The 21829-nt window shown below is 49.0% G+C and overlaps 1 protein-coding gene across 1 annotated transcript in view; it reads right to left on the reverse strand.

Annotated features, from left to right (window-relative positions):
* LOC138258684 (zinc finger protein 1 homolog) overlaps positions 1 to 21829 on the reverse strand; it is a 165952-nt gene that overhangs the window by 136357 nt on the left and 7766 nt on the right. Inside the window, exons 2-3 of the mRNA XM_069205985.1 lie at positions 9332 to 9458; positions 7510 to 7620 (exon numbers count right to left, since the gene is read on the reverse strand). Of these exons, the coding sequence (XP_069062086.1) occupies positions 7510 to 7620; positions 9332 to 9458 (238 nt within the window). The remainder of the gene's footprint in view (positions 1 to 7509; positions 7621 to 9331; positions 9459 to 21829) is intronic.

Raw genomic sequence — 21829 nt, forward strand, 5'->3', positions numbered from 1 at the left:
GACCGCAGGGGAAGCCTCAAGGCCCCTAAAATCCCAGCTGGTCTGTCACGCAGCAGTGGTGTGGAATTCTTATAGTCCGATGCCCAGGACATATGATTTAAGGTCAAGTACAACAAGTTTTCATGTTTATTGTGCCCTTGGGGCAAGTAGGCTCAACCCCCTGCAGCAAAAACCCTTTGGATGTCAGTTTAAAGGGAAGGGAACTGTCTGCAGTTGAGGTAATATTTATATTCATGTCTTAATGCTGTTTGAACTTGTATTTATGGTTCATTAATGCAAAGCTTTTATTTTTAGGGTAAGCGCTTTAAGTAAATGTGGTAAGCTCGGACTGCACAACTGACAGTGGTTCCAGGAAAAAAATACACACACGTTTGAAACGTTTAAGAATATGAGGCTATGCATAATATTCCCAGAATTCCTCTCTGATTACATGCAAATGTGTGCAGAAGCTTGTAATCAGGATTGATGATTATTTGCTTTCAAAATAATAAAATGTTCAGAAAAAGAGTGCAGCTAGGGAAAAGAAAACGTTTTGCTAAATTACCTCGAAATTTTAGGTACCAATTTTTTGAAGCATCATTAAGTAAAACATGTTGATGCCTGCTAGTATTTCCAAAAATATTCATCATGGAGAACCAGTGTAACCAGTTTCAACAAGGTTATGGGAAACATAATCAAGCATGGCAAAGTCAAGCGATCCGACACTGGTGGTCAGTATTTTGGTTTTGTCAATGTTTGTCTTGTTTTGGCATGGCTTTCGTAAAACTTGGTTGTGGGAGCTGCCAGGCCCTCACTACTGTAACAAGCACTGGTTAAAGCAAAACAAAATGTTTGCTTTTTCTCAAAAAGCACACATTGCCACATTAGTTCCTAACCTACTTTGTGTGCAAATATGCTCTTTGTGAAAGAGCAGAATATTATCTCTTACTCACAGTAAAGCCAGGCAATAGATGGATAGAGAGAGAAATTAACTTTTAATAAAAACAAAAGGTCTTGGTTAATGCCAGATTTAATTAGGGGCCCAATTCTTAAAGAAAGTCACAAAAGTGCACCCCTGGTGTATGTCTTTGCATAGGTGCAGAATTATGGCTTTCAAGAATTCACAAGAATTTACAGAAGTAATCGGGAAATCGTACTCCTAGAAAATATTTGTGAACTGTATTTTAGCACGAGCAAATGTGCATGTGTGGTTTTGCTCATGCAAAAATCTATTGATCATTTATAAGTTAATTTTTCCTCCAACCACTTTTTTTCCCAACCCTGGAAGAACTTCTACTTCTGCCCTTGTCAGGAGTAAATTTCCAGGCTTTCTCAGTATGGGAAAAGATTAGAGAAATGTTGGTTAAAATCCTTAAAGCATGCAAGTTAGTAGGTGTGCACAAACTCAAAAGCATTCCAACCCTGGAACTATTGTTTACTGCTTCCTCCAGCATCAGCATATAGATCTGCTGAAAGGTGGCAAAATAAGGAAAGTGCTAGTATTCAAGCCCTACTATAGTAATAGCCCTGGCATAATCAGAGGCTATTATCAGAGGTCTTATACAGTGAGATTGCTGCCATAATTTGTCACTGCAGTGCACGGCATGAAAGGGACAGGTAGATTTTATTACAGGACAAGTACATTTATGAAGCAACCTGTCCCATGGACAAGTAGATATTTTGTTAAATTCCACACTCCTGACTCAGGGAGCTGCTGGAAATATCAGCTCCCTGCGTACAGGATCAATGTTTTCATCTCTTTCCTATCCTGTATGTTAGTGGGCAGGGAAAGAGATAAAAACTCTGATTTCAGCAAGCAGGAGCATTTTTAAACCTCCCGCTTAATGAAAGCAGAGTGGTTACCTTTGTTTGGTGGGCGCTGTCAACTCCCGCCAAGCAAAAGCAAATAGCTGTCTACCAAGAATGGGCACTTCGGGGGATATTAGGAGCTGGCCCTGGGGGTGGCAGTCCCCGGGGCCATGTATGGCTCGAAGAAAGGGGCTGCATGTCCCCCCTCCTTCTATTCTATTTGGCCCCAGGCAGGTGGTGGTCCCCGGGGGTCTCCGACAGACTCCCTTCTAAAATCCTTATTAGCTCCGGTGAGGTGGCGGTTTCCAGGGTCTCGGGTCCTTAAGACCCCCCTAATAATTTCTAACTATGTTGTCCTGGTGATTGGAGGGCCCTGGTTCATGGGGGGGCATGCAACCCCCCTGCATACTGTTTACATGTAGCCGTGGGGAGGTGTCAGTCCCCGGTGCCCATGCAGGTCCGCAGGACCCCCTATTACATTATTTTTCATGTAGACTCGGGGAGGTGGTGGTCTCCGGGACACAGGCAGTCACGCAGCCCCCGCATAGTTTGTACAATTAGCCCTGGGATGGTGGTGGTCTCCGGGGCTGGTCCACAGGACTCCCCTATTATATTATTTTTCATGTAGCCCCAGAGAGGTGGCGATCCCTGGGGTACGGGGGCACGTGCCCCCACCTAGTTTATAAGCATAGCCCAGGGGAGGTGGTAGGCCCTGGGCCTTCTAAAAGCCCTAGGAGGGGGCCCCATGCACCCCCCTCCTATTTTTAGCCCATAATACCACCAGGATATGGCCCACCCAGGGGCAAAATAACAGATCTCAGAAGGAGAACTCCCTGGATTCGCGGCTCTAGATATACAAATTTCTTTTCTCTGTAATAACTCAAAAAACACTGGAAGGATTTACACCAAATTAAAACAATCATTTACAATGCAACCTGTATCGCCTTTGTGAGAGATTGAGCTACTGGCGTTGTAAATGATAAGGTTTTTTACCCATGTGTTTTGGTTTGGAGTGGAGTGGACGTATGTGGTGTGGAATTATGTGGGTTGGATTGGAATCGTTAGTTGTGGAATTGTATGGAGTGGAATTATGTGGTGTGGAGCGGATTGGTGTTCTTGTTTGGTTTTTAAAATGGATGTGACCAGATTACAACAATCCTGCACGGCAACACTGACACTATTCATCTAAGGGCACTAAGAAAAGGCATTCAGTGACGAAGGAAGTGAGTACGACAGAAACAAGTTAACTTTTAGCAGCAATAGGAGCAATTACTTACTGCAAAAAACATTTTTTCGTAAACATAACAAAATTGTGCTGATAAGATGATACTGTGATAACTTTTTCCCCAGGAATGTATCAGGTTGTGGAAATCACATAGTGAAAGTGGGCTTTTAAAATCTATAGTATCTGTACTTGGGGGAAGAGTTCATATTTTTATGACTCTTTGATGACAGATGCAAGACTAAAATTCAAAGATAAATGACACTCGGCCAAAAGAAAACAGAACAAGAAGTTCCATTATTTCATTTACATGGAGTGGGAGAAATTAGTGAACAAATGTTTAGCTTCAATAACATTACAACTAATATCAACAGAAATGTGAAAAAGGCACAATGGCGTACACTGAGCACCATCCTGTCCAAAGAGGTATGTATTTATCTCGGAATTATAGTTTCAGATTTGGAGCCGCAAACGTTTTTTTGTTTTTGTTTTTTAATAAGTATCATTACAGCTGAATGGAATTTTCCTTGCACTGGTTTGACCACAGCACAAATGTACAGTGAAGCACTATATCCATTCACTGATACGCGCTGTACATCTTTCAGAGATGTGCAGTAAGATAAGCAAAATTATGTATTTGACCTCCAGTGCTGAAACTTCAGTTGTCTGAAGTCCCTAAAAACTGAAAAAGACCCACCTCCTTCAAAAGCTGGCAATATGAATGACAAAATGCACACATCTATATGCGACAGAGTACCTATCTATCTGTCGGCTGGCTTCAATTTGAGTGATACAAATTTGCTCTTTCCCAAGGAGCATATTGGCACACAAAGTAATTTTGTTGAGTGCCAGGAACTACTGTGACAATATGTGCTTTTTGAGAAAAATATATATTTCTGTTTTTTGCCAATGTTTGTTACACTAGTAAGGGGCCAGCAGGTCTCACAACAATACACGTTTTACAAAAGACATGTCAAAACAAGCCATGCATTGACAATACCAAAAGACTGACCACCAATGTCAGACCTATTGGCTTTGCCAATGCTTGTTTGTTTTCATGTTTCCCATAACCTTGTTGAAACTGGTTACACTGATTTTTCCATTATGACTATTTTTTGGAAATACTAGTGTGCATCAACATATTTGACTAATTAATGTTTCAAAAAAATGGTACCTAAAATGTCACAGTAATTTAGCAAAATATTGCTTTGCATTTTTTGTGAGCATTTTACTTTGAAAGCATAGAATCATCAGTCTTGCTTACAAGCTTCTGCAAACATCTGCATCTAATCACAGAGCAATCTGGGAGCATTATACGTAGCCTCATATTATTAAACTTTTCAAACATGTGTATACTTTTTTTTATTGGAACAACTGTCAGTAGTGCAGAGTGACCATACAACGTTTATTTAGAGCACTAACCCTAATAATAAAGGCTTTGCATTAATGAACCATAAATACAAGTTTGAACACCATTAACATACGGACACAAATATCACCTTTACGACGACAGTTCCCTTCCCTCTGAACTGGCAGCCAAATGGTTAGTGTTGCAGGGGGATGGGCTTACTTGCCCAAGGACAAAATAAACATGAAAACTTGTTGTCCATGACCTTAAACAATATGTCCTGGGTGTCGGGCTATAAGAATTCCACGCCCCTGCATCTACTGAATCCATATGTGAGCTGTCTCTTAGATTCTGTACTCCTGTCATTTTATAAACTTTGTTCAACAGTAAATGTCTTTAGTTTGTGCCCTTGTTGTTCCCATCAATATCATCCTAGTTGGACGGATAATCAGAGCCAAATTAAGAAGCACTAGTGACTAAAATATGAGGCAAAAAAAGGCAAATTATTGTGCACATTGCAGCATTTTTATCTCCTTACCTTTACATTTGAACAAACAATAATAAAAAAGGGGTGTCTGTGGTACAGAAAATAAAGAGTTATTTAGGAAGACAGTTGTACACGTTCAGCAGATCATATTTCAAGTATTATTCACATTTGTTTTTCCTCGAAACACATTAACACTATAACCACTATCCTTTCTAGCTCTCAGGTTAAAAGAGAGTATGTTGAAACCTCACAATATCACACTGAGCATAAAACAGTGATACATGTGCACACATTAATAACAGATGGGACTTTTCTATTCTGCCTATCCAAGTTATGTATGAGAAGTGATCTTCAATTTTGGGGTGACATTGTGTGCATGCTAAGGGCCTCACAAAGCCACCCTTTCCACTCGTGTGCAGCCCTACAGAACAGCATTGCACATTACATATACCTAACACCGCACCACATCTTGCTAGTAAGTTATCAGGCCTTAACAACTGAATTGAAATGGTTGTGATTTTCCTGCTGCAGTTGAGAAACCTCTTGCATTAACTGCTTTTTTAAGAAACAGTCTCTACTGAGTAACATAAATTAGCATGGATAATGAAACGAACATTTTTATGACACAGAAGGAATGTGGTGGGTTCATTTTAGTGCCTTGCTTGGGCACACTTATTTTAACCTAGGCCTCTGGCAGGTGCCCTCTTACCTAGTTACATGTTTTTATTTAATTTATTAATTTTAATTCATTTTAGCATAACTTATTTTTAGCGGGATGTTTTATTTTTCTAATCAGCTGCTATTCTGTGAAAGTTTTGTTGACCAGTTCCTTTGCACGACATTTCACGCTGTGCCTTAGATCAAGGCTGATAGTTTATCCGGTACTGCCACCACAAGAGTGCAGAGCCAGCCTTCGACACTTAAACAAATTATCACGTCAGGCCTTTTCTCGGAATACACCATGTTTTATTATAAAAACACCACACAGGCCAAAAGAGGTGAGAGAGGTCAATCCAGCCAGAGGAGATATCCTATGCTGAGTGCCACTTCATTGCAACTTTGCTGACCTCAGCCCTGTCTCTACAGCCAACCGAGATGATGGGCAGACCCCTGTTTTCAGGTAGGGGGGGGCAGGAGTTTCTTCCAGGGACTAGTACGGGCAGAGAAAGGGCTATCACTGCTATGCTGTCACATAGATGCTAGGTGTAGGTAGGAATTATTAGGTAGGCACAGGTTTATTGCAGGATGCTGGGACTTTTTGTTTCTCACTGTTGGTTACAATCAGCACTATGATATGTTTCATCCTCCTAATAATCGCAGCTCATGTAATTGATCACATAATGCAGTCCTTTCAATAAATGCATTGATAACTGCCCTGCATCTCTTTGTTTACCTTTACTGGTGTGAGACCTGTGCAAATGAGAGAAAAGAGCAAGGTCTGCCAACCACGACTTCCCTGAGGAGTCAGACTGTCATGTGTTCTAGGCTGCCACAAATCACCTTTACTTCCTAGGTTTGGGTGAGGTGCTGCTAGCTATCCAAAGTGGTTAGGCCAACAGTCTCCAACCAGTGAGGGAACGACTCAGTCGCCCACACATGGTGGGGCTGCCTTGTGAAAACATGCACCCATGGTAAGAGTGCTAAGACAGGAATCACTATTTACTTCCTGTCTGAAATACATTTGAATTCAGAAGGCTATTTTAAAAGCTGCAAAGACAGTCGTTCCGCCATCTGCCATGGAGACATTTACACTATCCAGGCAATATTCCACCTGTCTAGCATTTGAACATTGTATTCAACAATTGAGAGGTGACCAGATAACTTTGTAAAAGCATCTGCCACTGTTTTGCACAATATATGCTGTGCTTTTGATCCGTTTTGATCCGTTTGCATTAGAAACAACATATTTTATAGACATTTTCAAATCATGCGGCAGACGGTGGACCATGAGACAAACCCATAGCTATGTGGCTGATATTAGCATGGCAAAATCACAGAATTCATGAAGCCCTTTGCGAATCACTCAAATGAGAAGAAAGATGCTGCTTAGGAGCAGATTACAAGATGGGCGGAGCGGTATCCCTTGAGTTGAATATTGCTCGATCCACCCAGTCACATCTGCCCCAGTGTTCCCGCAGTGTTCAAAGTGCGGGAACACTGGATCTAATTTTACCAAGCACAAAAACCAGCCAGCTCAACCTCCTTCTGTGACAAGAGTAGAGCATAAAATGCTCCCCTACTGCTATGACACTTCTTCCCCTTCTTTACTCTTCTCTCCTGACCATATTCTCTTCCTTATAAAAAGCCCCGCACACACTTACCACCTTCACAGAGAAGGTGGTAAATGTGCACATGAAACCCCTGGAAACAGGCAATACTATGTGGTATTTGTTCTGGTAATACAGAGTAATCAGTTGTTTTCCATTTTGGGAGGTTTAAATTGTAATTGCACAGTACTGGTGAGATCGCACATGGTACCAGCAATAACAGGCTTGGAATTCTTACAGTGCCAATGCCGTGCACTTCTCATCGGGGGCTATGTGTGTGATGTAACTTCTTAAGGTGCCAAGCAGCAGGATTTGGCCTTTTATGAAATCACCACCAGACACAGTGTAAAGACCAGCCGGTATATTTCTATCAGGACACAGCGAATGCGCTTCTCACCTGAAGAAGGGTCAATGCAGGTCCTGGTATCTGCAGACCGGTGCTCCAGAGGGAAAAGCTCCTGCTGGTCTTTGCCTCTTAATGAACTGACAGTGGCTGCAATAAGAGGACCTGTTAATGAAGAAACACAAACATTAAGCTACTCGTCTTATTATTGATCAAACAACTCAGATTCTTGCTGTAACTGAAAAGTTAACTTTGTTTATATGGATTTCATAATACTCCTCATTTTAATTTTCTCCCATTTCAAAGTGTCACATTTACAAACAGTAGGCATCTTACACCCAGTGACACAGGAACAGTCCAGTCCGAACTGCTAGCCCAGGTCCTCCTTGGACCGGAAACAAGCATCCTGGGACCGGATTCCAGCTAGCCTGGCTGATATGGGGTGATACCACAAAACTGGTCCCAGGATGCTTGTTTCTGGTCCAGGGATGACCTGACCTGGGAGTGTGGGCTGGACTGTTCCCAAGAGAACAGGGTCAAGACTGATTTGCATATGACTGGATCCAAACTGGAATGGCATGGCAAGCAAGAAAACAATGGATTTAACCCAGATCCGTGACTGGGAGTAAATGTTTGATTTGTTCAGCATTGTGTCCATCATCTGTTCGTTTTGCATCTGATTAAAATAAACACATTTTTCCATCAACTTTAAAAGGAAAATACAACACTTATTTATTGACCCGTGATTATTTCAAAATGAACTCAAGGCTGCTAGCTATTCTGAAGGTGTCTGTGAGACACTGGTAGCTCGCGATCGACTGGGTGTGGACACCTGAGCTGGAAGAATGGCCTCAGCTTCAGTCACAACTTACAGCAAGATAATTTCTTACCCTGAGTCTGGGAAAACATACCACTTTTGCCAACACTTATCTGCCCCATTGCTGCCTCACAGATACACTCTTATAATGCCAAAGGCTCCTTCTCTCACAAGATCGGCATGTGTCTACGTGCAGCTCATCACTCTGCCAAAACCTTTCACCTCCTTGGCTGATGGTGTTCTGCACCAAGTGTCCCAAGGAGAAAGCCTCTTGTTGATGCAAATAGGAATTTCAGAAGTGCTTGCGGTATCTGCTTGGCCAGCGCGGTTGAACGGCAATTTACCACCTCAAGACTTTTTCACCTAGAGTGCGGGTGCAAGGCGGGGGGGGGGGACAGTGCCTAATTTGTAAAACGGTAAGTGCTGAGGCCCAAAAGTTTGTTCATAATCCCTCTGCCGGCAGTGTCAAAGATCAGAGTGCGGAATACCAAGCTACATAGTCCTGATTCCACCTCAAGCCTCTTCAGTCCAGCACCAGACAATCCCCGCCTTTTCATCTCACTCTTGGAGATTTTTTATCACTGCTTTCTCCCTTTGACACTGTTTTCCACCTTTATCTTCTTCCTTCTTCCACACTTTTGTATTTTTCTGTCCCTTGCTTTGGATCAAAGTTTGCTGAGGAACAAAGTAAGTGCTGGTCCCCAAAAATGAGTTGTGGTAGGACCACCCTGCAACCACTGACCCAAATTAAGCACTGAGGGAAAACCATGCAGTGGATTCTCATACATTTATAGCGTTTTCTCCCAGACATTAGAGAATCTCCCCTCACTACCAAGCTGTAAATCAGGTCCCTAGTCCATAAGTTTGCAGTCGATGTGTAAATGTAGATTCCATGACTTAAATGTCAGTTCTCAACTCACCTGACAGGATAAAGTGGGCACAATTATTGAAAAACAAATCTTTGGTACAGGCCAATGAAAAGACAACTGCCAGTAGTGAAACAGATTTGGAAATTTGTTAAATATAAACTTGGACATTTGTTAGATTATAAAACATTACCAAGTGAGATCAGAGCCTGGTGAATTTCCTTCATCACGTTCCTGTACAGTTCCTTCTGCCAGCCCTGCAGCAGCTTCCACTCGTCTTCAGAGAAGAAGGCAGAGGCATCCTGGAAAGTACCATGAGCCTGCAAAAGAAAGGATTACTGTCCTGACTTACGCGTGTCGTGTTTGTATAGGGCATATGGACTGACATGAATCCTTCGGAGCTATTCTGCAGCTCGTCTAGTGAAATGTAAAATAATGAGCTTTTAGAGATTGCAAAGTGGAACTCCCCCAAAACAGGCACTTGTCCTGCAAACTGAGAGCCGTGATGATCAGCAGAGCCTTTCTGATAGAAATCGGTATATGAGGACCTAAATTATCCATTAGGAAGCGGGCTCTTGGCAAAGGGCAACAGAACTAACCCACCAGTGGGATCCTACCAACTACTGCAGTGTGGTCCAACAGCAGCAGGGGATCCTACCAACTACTAAACTGTGGTCTGTGACCAGCAGAGGACTCCACTAACTACTGAACTGTGGTCTCACACCAGCAGAGGACCCCCTAATAACTACTGCACTGTGGTCTGACAGCAGCAAAGGATCCTATCAACTACTGCACTGTGGTCTGACACCAGCAGAGGACCCCACTAACTACTGAACTGTGGTCTCACAGCAGCAGAGGACCCCACTAACTACTGCACTGTGGTCTGACAGCAGCAGCAGAGGACCCACTAACTACTGCACTGTGGTCTCACACCAGCAGAGGACCCCCTAATAACTACTGCACTGTGGTCTGACAGCAGCAGAGGACCCCACTAACTACTGCACTGTGGTCTCACACCAGCAGAGAACCCCACTAACTACTGCACTGTGGTCTCACACCAGCAGAGGACCCCCTAATAACTACTGAACTGTGGTCTCACACCAGCAGAGGACCCCACTAACTACTGCACTGTGGTCTGACAGCAGCAGAGGACCCCACTAACTACTGCACTGCGGTCTGACAGCAGTGGAGGACCCCACTAACTACTGCACTGTGGTCTGACAGCAGCAGAGGACCCCACTAACTACTGCACTGTGGTCTCACACCAGCAGAGCACCCCACTAACTACTGCACTGCGGTCTGACAGCAGCAGAGGACCCCACTAACTACTGCACTGTGGTCCGACAGCAGCAGAGGACCCCACTAACTACTGTACTGTGGTCTGACACCAGCAGAGGACCCCACTAACTACTGCACTGCGGTCTGACAGCAGTGGAGGACCCCCACTAACACCAGCAAAGGATCCTATCAACTACTGCACTGTGGTCTGAGACCAGCAAAGGATCCTATCAACTACTGCACTGTGGTCTGACACCAGCAGCAGAGGACCCCCTAATAACTACTGCACTGTGGTCTGACACCAGCAGAGGACCCCCTAATAACTACTGCACTGTGGTCTGACAGCAGCAAAGGATCCTATCAACTACTGCACTGTGGTCTGAGACCAGCAAAGGATCCTATCAACCACTGCACTGTGGTCTGACAGCAGCAGCAGAGGACCCCCTAATAACTACTGCACTGTGGTCTGACACCAGCAGAGGACCCCCTAATAACTACTGCACTGTGGTCTGACAGCAGCAGAGGACCCTACTAACTACTGCACTGTGGTCTGACAGCAGCGGATGACCCCACTAACTACTGCACTGTGGTCTGACACCAGCAGAGGACCCCACTAACTACTGCACTGTTGTCTGACACCAGCAGAGGACCCCACTAACTACTGCACTGTGGTCTGACACCAGCAGAGGACCCCACTAACTACTGCACTGTGGTCTGACACCACCAGTGGATCCCACTAACTACTGCACTGTGGTCTGACAGCAGCAGCAGAGGACCCCACTAACTACTGCACTGCGGTCTGACAGCAGCAGAGGACCCCACTAACTACTGCACTGTGGTCTGACACTAACAGAGGACCCCACTAGCTGCTGCACTGTGGTCTGACAGCAGCAGATGACCCCACTAGTTACTGCACTGTGGTCTGACACCAGCAGAGGACCCCACTAACTACTGCACTGTGGTCTGACACCAGCAGAGGACCCCACTAACTACTGCACTGTGGTCTGACACCACCAGCGGATCCCACTAACTACTGCACTGCGGTCTGACAGCAGCAGGGGACCCCACTAACTACTGCACTGTGGTGTGACAGCAGCAGATGACCCCACTAGTTACTGCACTCTGGTCTGACACCAGCAAAGGATCCTATCAACTACTGCACTGTGGTCTGACACCAGCAAAGGATCCTATCAACTACTGCACTGTGGTCTGACACCAGCAGAGGACAGCACTAACTTCTGCAGTGAGGTCTGGGACTATCAGAGGATCCCACTCAACACTGGCTGGGAAGGACACATTGACACAGTAATTAATACACTTAGGAATACAGGGCGAATGGGGAAATAACTTACCCATCACACTTTTCTAAGTTCCAGCCTGTACAATATATTTTGAAATGAATAGTCACTTATAATATACCAGAAAGTCGTGCAGGGAAGATTTTGGCCCTCATTCTGACCTTGGCGGTCGGCGGAGAGGCGGCGGTCGGACCGCGAACAGACCGGCGGTCCAAAAAATGGCATTCTGACCGCGGCGGTCACCGCCGCGATCGACCGCCACTTTCCCACTCCGACCGCCACGGCGGTCATGACCGACGGGCTGGAGTTTGCGCACTCCGGCCCGGCGGTCGACCCAAGACCGCCAACCGTATCATGACCCTGCTTACCGCCGCGGTTTTTGGCGGTACCATGGCGGTAGGCACTATCGGGGCCAGGGAATTCCTTCCCTGGCACTGATAGGGGTCTCCCCCACCCCCCACTACCCCCCACGAGTCCTCCCCCCACACCCTCCACCCCCCCAGAGGTGGTACGAACCCCCTGCCCCCCCCACCCCGACATGCACATACACGCACCCCGACATGCACGCACCCCCAACATGCACATATGCACACCCCCTACACACACACATACACAACGGGGGCACATACCCGCACACATACATGCCAACATGCGCACCCGCCGAACTACACACATTGCCCATAGGCACAGCAGCACCCCCCGCCCGCATGCACGCACTCACACACCCCCTCTACACACCCCCATGCACGCACACATCACACAACACCCCCCCACCCCCACCCCTCACAGACGATCAATTTACCTTGTGCGTTGGTCCTCCGGGAGGCGACGGGAGCCATAGGGACGTGACCGCCAACAGAAGACCGCCAACAGAAGACCGCCACACAGAAATGTGGGTCGTAATTCTGGGGGCGGTGTTCTGCTGGCGTGGCGGTGGAGGTTGACCAGTCTCCACTTTCCCGCCGACCGCCAGTGTGGCTGCTGGCGGTTTTCCGGCAGAACGCTCCCAGCGGTCGGAATACGCGCAGCGGCATACCGCCGCGGTCGGCGGTCTTTACCGCGGCGGTAACTCGGCGGTCTTGCGAAAAGACCGCCAAGGTCAGAATGAGGGCCTTTGTCTGGTATCCACACATAAGATTTAAATAATTATGTGTTGTCTCTATAATGTGGAATACAATGCAGATCCCAGACCTTTTCCATCTGGTTCGCTCATTCTGGAGAGAAAACTGCAGACAATTTCTGCCTGACCTGTGCAGTCAGACAAAGTCAGGGAAAAGGCCAAGGGGGGGGGCTGGTGATTATATCAGGATCTGAGGGCTGGCTTGAGTCTGTCTAGGGAGAGTAGATCCTGGGTGGTGCCACTGCTAGCATCCTCTGCCCCAGGAGCCTTGACAAGGGTTAAGTGTTTCAAGGTCCAGGTTGACCAGATTTGAGGTTTACAGGCCAGGTCATTTTGGGCTTGGAAACACTTAAAAGTGCAATTGATGGAATTTCACCCAGTTATCACTTCGATTGTGAAATTCCACCACTCGTAGTAAGGGCCTAAGACTACAAACAAGCAGCTAAAATGTAGTCATCTAATTTATTTACAATGTTATAATGTAAGGAGTATTCTTGATAACACTTTTCAGAATGTGCAACATGCTGAGGGGGAAATCTAAGCTGGTATCTTAGGTAAAGGCCCTTGTTGGGGAGCGGGCTGCGGCAGATGCACCTGTTATACTGAAAGACTCTCGACTTCCTCCCGGTTCAGTGATGTCTGGGGTGCCTGTGGTACCCAGCATCCGATATGTGCAGTGTGATGTGAAGCAGTCATGGTTTCTTTCTCAGAAAGGTACCGGTAATGTGTCCTGGTCATGGGCTGACCAGTCACAGGGGAGTAAGCGACGCCCAATCTTAATGAAACCCAGCACCCAACCAGCAGATCCCAGCCAGCTCAGTTTCTGGATGTCAATGAGAGGAAATGTACCCACTGAAGGTCTGATGCCTTGTATGTGGCCTCAGTCAGGAGAGCAGACAGGCCTTCAGAAGGATGCTGCTGCCACAGGGATCCTAGCATTGTCAACAGAGGAAGAAGAGCGCCTGGGAAACCAGAACAGAAGCAACTGTTCCCACCAGACGTTTCTACATTTCTTCACTCAATGATCTCGGGCTTCAGCAGATCCAACAAGCAGAAAAAAAAATCCGTTGTGGGAGCAATGGGAATAAAGGCAACACCCACAACTACACATTTAATTTTAGACAGTTTGGGCAGCAGCAGTCAGGTCAACACATAAACTTCTCTCCCACTAGAGTTCAGTCTGTCATCATAACCGACACACAACAGCTGACATTCAAGATCCTTTATTTACATTTTGCCGTGAGCAGAAGGAGAGTAGAGTGCTTACATAAAACATATGGATGAGACAAACACAAACTGAGCAATGCCAGTGGCCCAGAGACATGACATTGTTACTGATGCTGCACTCTGCTTTCTGCAGCCCGCCTGCTTCTGATGCACACCAGCAAAAGGCTCTCAGTAGTTATGGAGGTCACTCATGGCCCTTGGAGAGGGCAACAACATGATACTGTGTCCCTGGAAGGCCGGATTATTCCCCCTGTGCAAGTACAATGACCTTCACTGAAGTGAAAGATGAACTTCCCAACTTGTGGTCAACCACAAGAGTATGTGCTAAAGCTGAAATAACATAGGGCCCGATTTAGAGGTTGGCGGATAGCTAACATCGGATATCCCGTCCACCGTATTAAGATTCCCATAGGATATAATGGGATTGTTATATGGCAGACAGGATATCCGTCACGTTTGCGATTAAATAACCCCCTCCGCCAAACTCTAAATCAGGCCCATAGTCTTCATTGAGTCCATGGCTAACAGTCCAGCCTATCTGAGAATAGAACAGGCCTATACAAAAATACCGGGTCAGTGTGGTGAAGATCTAAGGTCAGTGTGGTGATGCTCTGAGGTCAGCGTGGTGACGCCCCTGGGCCAGTGTGGTGATGCTTCGGGGTCAGGGTGGCCATGCGGTAGGGTCAGTGTGGTAGTAATGCTCTAGTGTCAGTGTAACAATGCCCCGGGGTCAGAGTGGTGATGCTCTGGGGCAGTGTGGTGATGCACTGTGGTCAGTGTGGTGATGCTCCCAGGTCAGTGTTGTGACACACTGGGGTCAGTATGGTGATGCACTGGGGTCAGTGTTGAGATGCTCTGAAGTTAGTGATGTGATGAACCGGGGTCAGTGTGGTGATGCCCCAGGGTCAGTGAGGTGATGTCCTGGGGTCAGTGAGGGGATGCCCTGGGGTCAGTGTGGTGTTGGACTGGGGTCAGTGTGGTGTTGGACTGGGGTCAGTGTGGTGATGCCCCGGGGTCAGTGAGGAGATTCACTGGTCAGTGTGGTGATGTCTTGAGGTCAGTGTTTTGTTGGACTGACGTCAGTGTGATGATGCCCCGGGGTCAGTGTGGAGATGCACTGGTCAGTGTGGTGATACCCTGGGGCCAGTGTGGTGTTGGACTGAGGTCGGTGTGGTAATGCCCTGGGGTCAGTGTGGTGATGCCCCCGGGTCAGTGTTGCGCTGGACTGGGGGCAGTGTGTTGATGTTCTAGGGCCAGTGTGCTGTTGGACTGGGGTCAGTGTGTTGATCCACTGGGGTCAGTAAGGTGACGCCCCGGGGTCAGTAAGGTGACACCCTGGGGTCAGTGTGGTGATGCTCGGGAGTCAGTGTGGTGATGCTCTGGAGTCAGTGTCGTGGTGCTCTGGGGCCAGGGTGGCTATACCCCAGGGTCCATTTGGCAATGCCCTGGGTAAAGTGTGGCGAAGCTTTGGGGTCAGTGTGGTAATGCCCCACGGTAAGTGGGGTGATACCCCGGGGTTAGCGTGGTGATGCCCTGGGGTCAGTGTGGTGATGCCCCGGGGTCAGAGGGGTGATGCCCCGGGGTCAGAGGGGTGATGCCCCAGGGTCAGAGGGGTGATGCCCCAGGGTCAGTGTGGTGACACACTGGTCAGTGTGTTGATGCCCTAGCATCAATGTGGAGCTGGACTGATGTAAATGTGGTGATGCCCTGGTCAGTGTGATGATGCCCTGGGATCAGTGTGGTGATGCTCCAGGGTCAGTGTGACCATGCACCGGGGTCATTGTGGGAATGCTCCGGGGTCCGTGTGGTGATGCCCCGAGGGCAGTGTGGTGATGCTCCGGGGTCAATGTGGTGATACACTGAGGACAGTGTGCTGATGCATTGTGGTCAGTGTAGGAATGCTCTGGGTCAGTGTGGGGATGCCCTGGGGTCAGTGTGGTGATGCCCTGGGGTCAGTGTGGTGATGCCCTAGGGTCAGTGTGGTGTTGAAATTAGGTCAGTGCGGTGATGCCCGGGGGTAAGTGCGGTGATGCCCTGGAGTCAGGGTGATGTTGGACTGCGGACAGTGTGGTGATGCTCCGGGGTTAGTGTGGTGAAGCCCCGGGGTCAGTGTGGTGATGCCCCAGAGTCATTGTGGTGATGTCCTGGGGTCAGTGTGGTGATGCACTGGTCAGTGTGGCCATGCGCTGGGGTCAGTGTGGTGGTAATGATCTGGTGTCAATGTGGTGATGCCCCAGGGTCAGAATGGTGATGCTCGGAGGCAGTGTGGTGTCGCTCTGGGGTCAGTGTGGTGATGCTCCGGGGCCAATGTGGCTATGCCCCAGTGTCAGTCTGGTGATGCCCTAAGGTCAGTGTGGTGTTGAACTGAGGTCAGTGCGGTGATGCCCCGGGGTCAGTGTGGTGATGTCCCGGGGTCATTGTGGTGATGTCCGGGGGTCACTGTGGTAATGCACTGGTCAGTGTGGCCATGCGCTGGGGTCAGTGTGGTGGTAATGCTACGGTGTCAGTGTAGTGATGCCCCGGGATCAGAGTGGTGATGCTCAGAGGCAGTGCGGTGATGCACTGAGATAAGTGTGGTGATGCACTGTGGTCAGTGTGGTGATGCTCCTGGGTCAGTGTCGTGATACACTGGGTCAGTAGGCTGATGCACTGGGGTCAGTATTGCGATGCTCTGAAGTCATTGTGGTGATGAACCAGGGTCAGTGTGGTGAGGCCCTGGGGTCAGTAAGGTGATATCCTTGGATCAGTGAGGTGATGCACCAGGGGCCAGTGTGGTGCTGGACTGGGATCAGTGTGGTGATGCCCAGGGGTAAGTGTGGAGATGCACTGGTCAGTGTGGTGATGCCTTGGGGCTAGTGTGGTGTTGGACTGGTGTCAGTGTGGTTATGCCACGGGGTCAGTGTTGAGATGCACTGGTCAGTGTGTTGATGCCCTGGGATCAGTGTGGTGTTGGACAGAGGTCAGTGTGGTGATGCCCTGGGGTCAGTGTGGTGATGCCCTGGGGTCAGTGTGGTGATGCCCTGGAGTCAGTGTGGTGATGCCCTGGGGTCAGTGTTGTGTTGGACTGGGGGCAGTGTGTTGATGTTCTGGAGTCAGTGTGGTGTTGGACTGGGGTCAGCGTGTTGATTCACTGCGGTCAGTGTGGTGATGCCCAGCGGTCAGTGCGGTGTTGGACAGAGGTCAGTGTGGTGAAGCCCCGGGGTCAGTGTGGTGATGCCCTGGAGTCAGTGTGGTGATGCCCTGGGGTCAGTGCTGTGATGATCTGGTGTCAGTGTGGTGATGCACTGGAGTCAGTGTGGTGATGCACTGGGGTCAGTGTGGTGGTGCACTGGGGGTCAGTGTGGTGACGCCCTGAGGTCAGTGGGGTGACGCCCTGGGGTCAGTGGGGTGCTGCTCCGGGGTCAGTGTGGTGATGCCCCGGGGTCAGTGTGGTGATGCCCCGGGGTCAGTTGGTGTTGGACTGGCGTCAGTGTGTTGATGTACTGGTCAATGTGGTGATGCCCTGGGGTCAGTGGTGTGATGCTCTGGGATCGTTGTGGTGATGCACTGGGGTCAGTGTGGTGGTGCACTGGGAGGGGTCAGTGTGGTGACGCCCTGAGGTCAGTGTGGTGATGGTCTAGGGTCAGTGTTGTGTTGGACTGGGGGCAGTGTGTTGATGCAGTGGTCAGTGTGGGGATGCTCTGGGGTCAGTGTTGTGATGGTCTGGGGTCAGTGTTGTGATGCACTAGGGTCAGTGCGGTGACGCTCTGGGGCCAGTTTTGCTATGCCCCGGGGTCACTGTGGCAATGCTCCGGGGTAGGTGTGGCGATGCTTCGGCTCAGTGTGGCCATGCGGTGGGGTCAGTATGGTAATGCCCGGGGGAAGTGGGGTGATGCCCCAGGGTCAGTGTGGTGATGCCCCAAGGTCAGAATGGTGATGCTCTACAGTAATTGTGGTGATGCCCCAGAGTCAGAGTGGTGATGCCCTGGGGTCAGGGTGGAGATGCACTGGTCAGTGTGGTGATGCCCTGGGGTCAGTGAGGTGATGTTCAGTGTTGTGATATTCTGGGGTCAGTGTGGTGATGCCCTGGGGTCAGTGTGGTGTTGGACTGGGGTCACAGTGGTGATGCCCTGGTCAGTGTGGTGATGCCCTGGGGTCAGTGTGGTGATGCACTTGGGTTAGTGTGGTGATGCCCCGGGGTCAGAATGGTGATGTTCTGGGGTAAAGGTGGTGATGGTCCATGGTCAGTGTAGTGATGCTCTGGGGTCAGTGTGGTAATGCTCTGGTGTCAGTGTGGTGATGGCCCCCAAGTCAGAGTGGTGATGCCCCGGGGTCAGTGTGTGAGATGTACTTTGTCAGTGTGATGATGCTCCGGGGTCATTGAGGTGATGCTCAGTGTGGTGATGCCCCGGGGTCAGTGTGGTGATGCCCCAGGGTCAGATTGGTGATACACTGGGGTCAGTGTGGTGAAGTCCCGGGGTCAGTGTGGTGATTCTCTGAGGTCAGTGTGGTGATCCTCCTGGGTCAGTGTGCTGATGCTCCGGGGTCAGTGTGGCCATGCACCAGGGTCATTGTGGTAATGCTCCAGTGTAAGTGTGGTGATGCCCCAGGGTCAGTGTGGTAATGCTCTGGGGTCAGTGTGACCATGCACTGGGGTCATTGTGGTAATGCTCCAGGGTCAGTGTGGTGATGCCCTGACGTCATTGTGGTGATGCTCCGGGGTCAGTGTGGTGATTGTAGGAAAATGGCCTGTTACCCCCCACACACTTTTTCCCTGATATTGATGCTGACACAACTGAGAGTGTGCAGGGACCCTGCTAATTAGGCCCCAGCACCAATGTTCTTTCACTAAAAATGTACCATTGTTTCCACAATTGACACATCCCTGGCACACAGATAAGTCCCTTGTAAAAGGTACCAGTGGTCCCAAGGGCCCTGTGACCAGGGAATGTCCCTAAGGGCTGCAGCATGTGTTGTGCCACCCTAAGGGACCTCACCTAACACATGCACACTGCCATTGCAGATTGTGTTTGTTGGTTGGGAGAAAAAGGCAAAGTCGACCTGGCACCCCCCTCAGAATGCCATGCACAAAAAACACTACCTGTGGCATAGGTAAGTCACCCCTCTAGCAGGCCTTAAAGCCCTGAGGCAGGGTGCACTATACTACAGGTGAGGGCATAGCTGCATTAGCAATATGCACCTACAGTGTCTAAGTCCATTCTTAGACATTGTAAGTACAGTGTGGCCGTATTAAATATATGGTCTGGGAGTTTGTCAAAACAAACTCTATAGTTCCATAATGGCTACAATGAATACTGGGAAGTTTGGTATCAAACTTCTCAGAATAATAAACCCACACTGATGCCAGTGTTGGATGTATTAACAAATGCACACAGATGGCATCTTAGAGATGCCCCCTGTATTTTACCTAATCCTTCAGTGCAGGACTGACTGGTCTGTGCCAGCCTGCCACTGAGAGATGAGTTTCTGACCCCCTGGGGTGAGAGACTTTGTGCTCTCTGGGACCAGAAACAGAGCCTGCACTGGGTTTAGGTGCTTCACACCTCCCCCTGCAGGAACTGTAACACCTAGCGGTGAGCCTCTAAGGCTCAGGCTTCGTGTTACAATGCCCCAGGGCACTCCAGCTAGTGGAGATGCCCAGCCCCTGGACAAAGGCCCACTTTTGGCAGAAATTTCAGAGGGATAATTAGGAAAAACAAGGAGGAGTCACCACCTCAGTCAGGACCACTCCTAAGGGGTCCAGAGCTGAAGTGACCCCCCTCCTTGCAGAATCCTCCATTTTGGTATGGAGGAGCAGGGCCAGTAGGGATAGGAATGTGCTCCCCTCCCCAAAGGGAGTAGCACAAGGAGGGTGTAGCCACCATCAGGGACAGTAGCCATTGGCTACTGCCCTCAGACCCCTAAATCTTGTATCTAAGGGCTCCCTGAACCAAGCTAGTCAGAGTCCTGATGACCTCAAGAAAGAAGGACTGCTGAGCTGAAAACCCTGCAGAGAAGAGAAGGAGACAACAACTGACTCGGCCCCAGCCCTACCGGTCCGTCTCCTGCCTCAGAAAGCTGCAAGAAAACAAGCAATGCATTCTGCAGGACCAGTGACCCCTGAAAAGCCTCCAGCGGACTGCCTGCATCACCGAGGACCAAGAAACTCCTGTGGACAGCGGACCTGTCCAAGAAGAAGACAAAGAAACCATCTTTAAAGGGACTCTCACCTCACTCCAGAAGAGTGAGTCCAACTACTCTGCATCCAACACCCTCAGCCTGTGTCCAGAGAAACCAACTAGCCAGAGAAGATCCCCAGGCGACTACAACTACGTGTCCACCCTGGGCTGACCTCTCTACACCCCGATGACGACGCCTGCAGAGGGAATCCCAAGGACCCCCTTGACTGCGACTACCCAGGACGAAGATATCAGTTGCCTGGAGACACACTGCACCCGCAGCCCCCAGGACCGAGAGAAAACAACCACTGGTGCAGCAACCACCAGCAGGTGACCCTCAACCTTGCCCAGTCTGTGGCTTGCCGGAGGGGCCCCCCTGTGCCCTGCCTGCAGTGCCTAAGTGACCCCCGGGTCCCTCCATAGAGTTCTATTGGGAACCCGACACCCTGTTTTCACACTGCACACAGCTGCCCCCGTGCCGCTGAGGGTGTGGTTTTTGTGCCTACTTGGGGCCCCTCCAGTACTCCTCCAAACCCCCCTGGTCTGCCCTCCGACAACGCGGGTAGTTACCTGCAAGCAGACCGGAACCAGAGTACCCCCTATCTCCGTAGGGGCCCAAGTTATTTTAACTCCTGTTTGACCTCTGCACCTAATCGGCCCGGTGTTGCTGGCGCTGGGTGTTTGAGATTATCTTGAACCCCAAACTGTGGGCTACCTATGCCCCGGAGATTGAACCCATATGTTTGTTACTTAGATCAAAAACTGTACTTTACATACCTCCCCCAGGAACTGTTAAAAATTGCAGTGTCCATTTTTAAAATAGCTTTTTCCCTTTTTAAAGAAAACTGTGTACATTTTTTATTACATTCAAAGTTCTAAGTATTACTATGCAAAGTACCTTTTATTTAATGTACTAACCTGCTAAATTAATCTTATAGTTCTAGAAATAAATTAACAAAAGCATATTTTTCTATACGAAAGCTATTGGTCTGGAGTTAAGTCATTGAGTGCGTGTTTTCACTTATTGCTTGTGTGTGTACAACAAAAGCTTAACACTACCCTCTGATAAACCTAACTGCTCTACCACACTACCACAAATAGAGCATTAGTATTATCTATTATTGCCTCTGTCACGCCTTTGGGGAACCCCTGTACTCTGTGCACACTATGGGGGTCATTCCAGGGTTGGCGGGAGCACCGCCAACAGGCTGGCGGTGCCCCGCAGGGCATTCTGACCGCGGCGGTTTGGCCGCGGTCAGATGCGGAAAACCGGCGGTCTCCCGCCGGTTTTCCGCTGCCCTTTAGAATCCTCCATGGCGGCGCAGCTCGCTGCGCCGCCATGGGGATTCTGACAGCCCATACCGCCATCCTGTTCCTGGCGGTTCTCCCGCCAGGAACAGGATGGCAGTATGGGTTGTCGTGGGGCCCCTGGGGGCCCCTGCAGTGCCCATGCCAATGGCATGGGCACTGCAGGGGCCCCCGTAAGAGGGCCCCAATTTGTATTTCAGTGTCTGCTTTGCAGACACTGAAATACGCAACGGGTGCCACTGCACCCGTCGCACCTTCCCACTCCGCCGGCTCAATTCTGAGCCGGCGTCCTCGTGGGAAGG

Source organism: Pleurodeles waltl, chromosome 9 (genome assembly GCF_031143425.1).
Source record: "Pleurodeles waltl isolate 20211129_DDA chromosome 9, aPleWal1.hap1.20221129, whole genome shotgun sequence".
In the NCBI taxonomy this organism is placed as follows: domain Eukaryota; kingdom Metazoa; phylum Chordata; class Amphibia; order Caudata; family Salamandridae; genus Pleurodeles; species Pleurodeles waltl.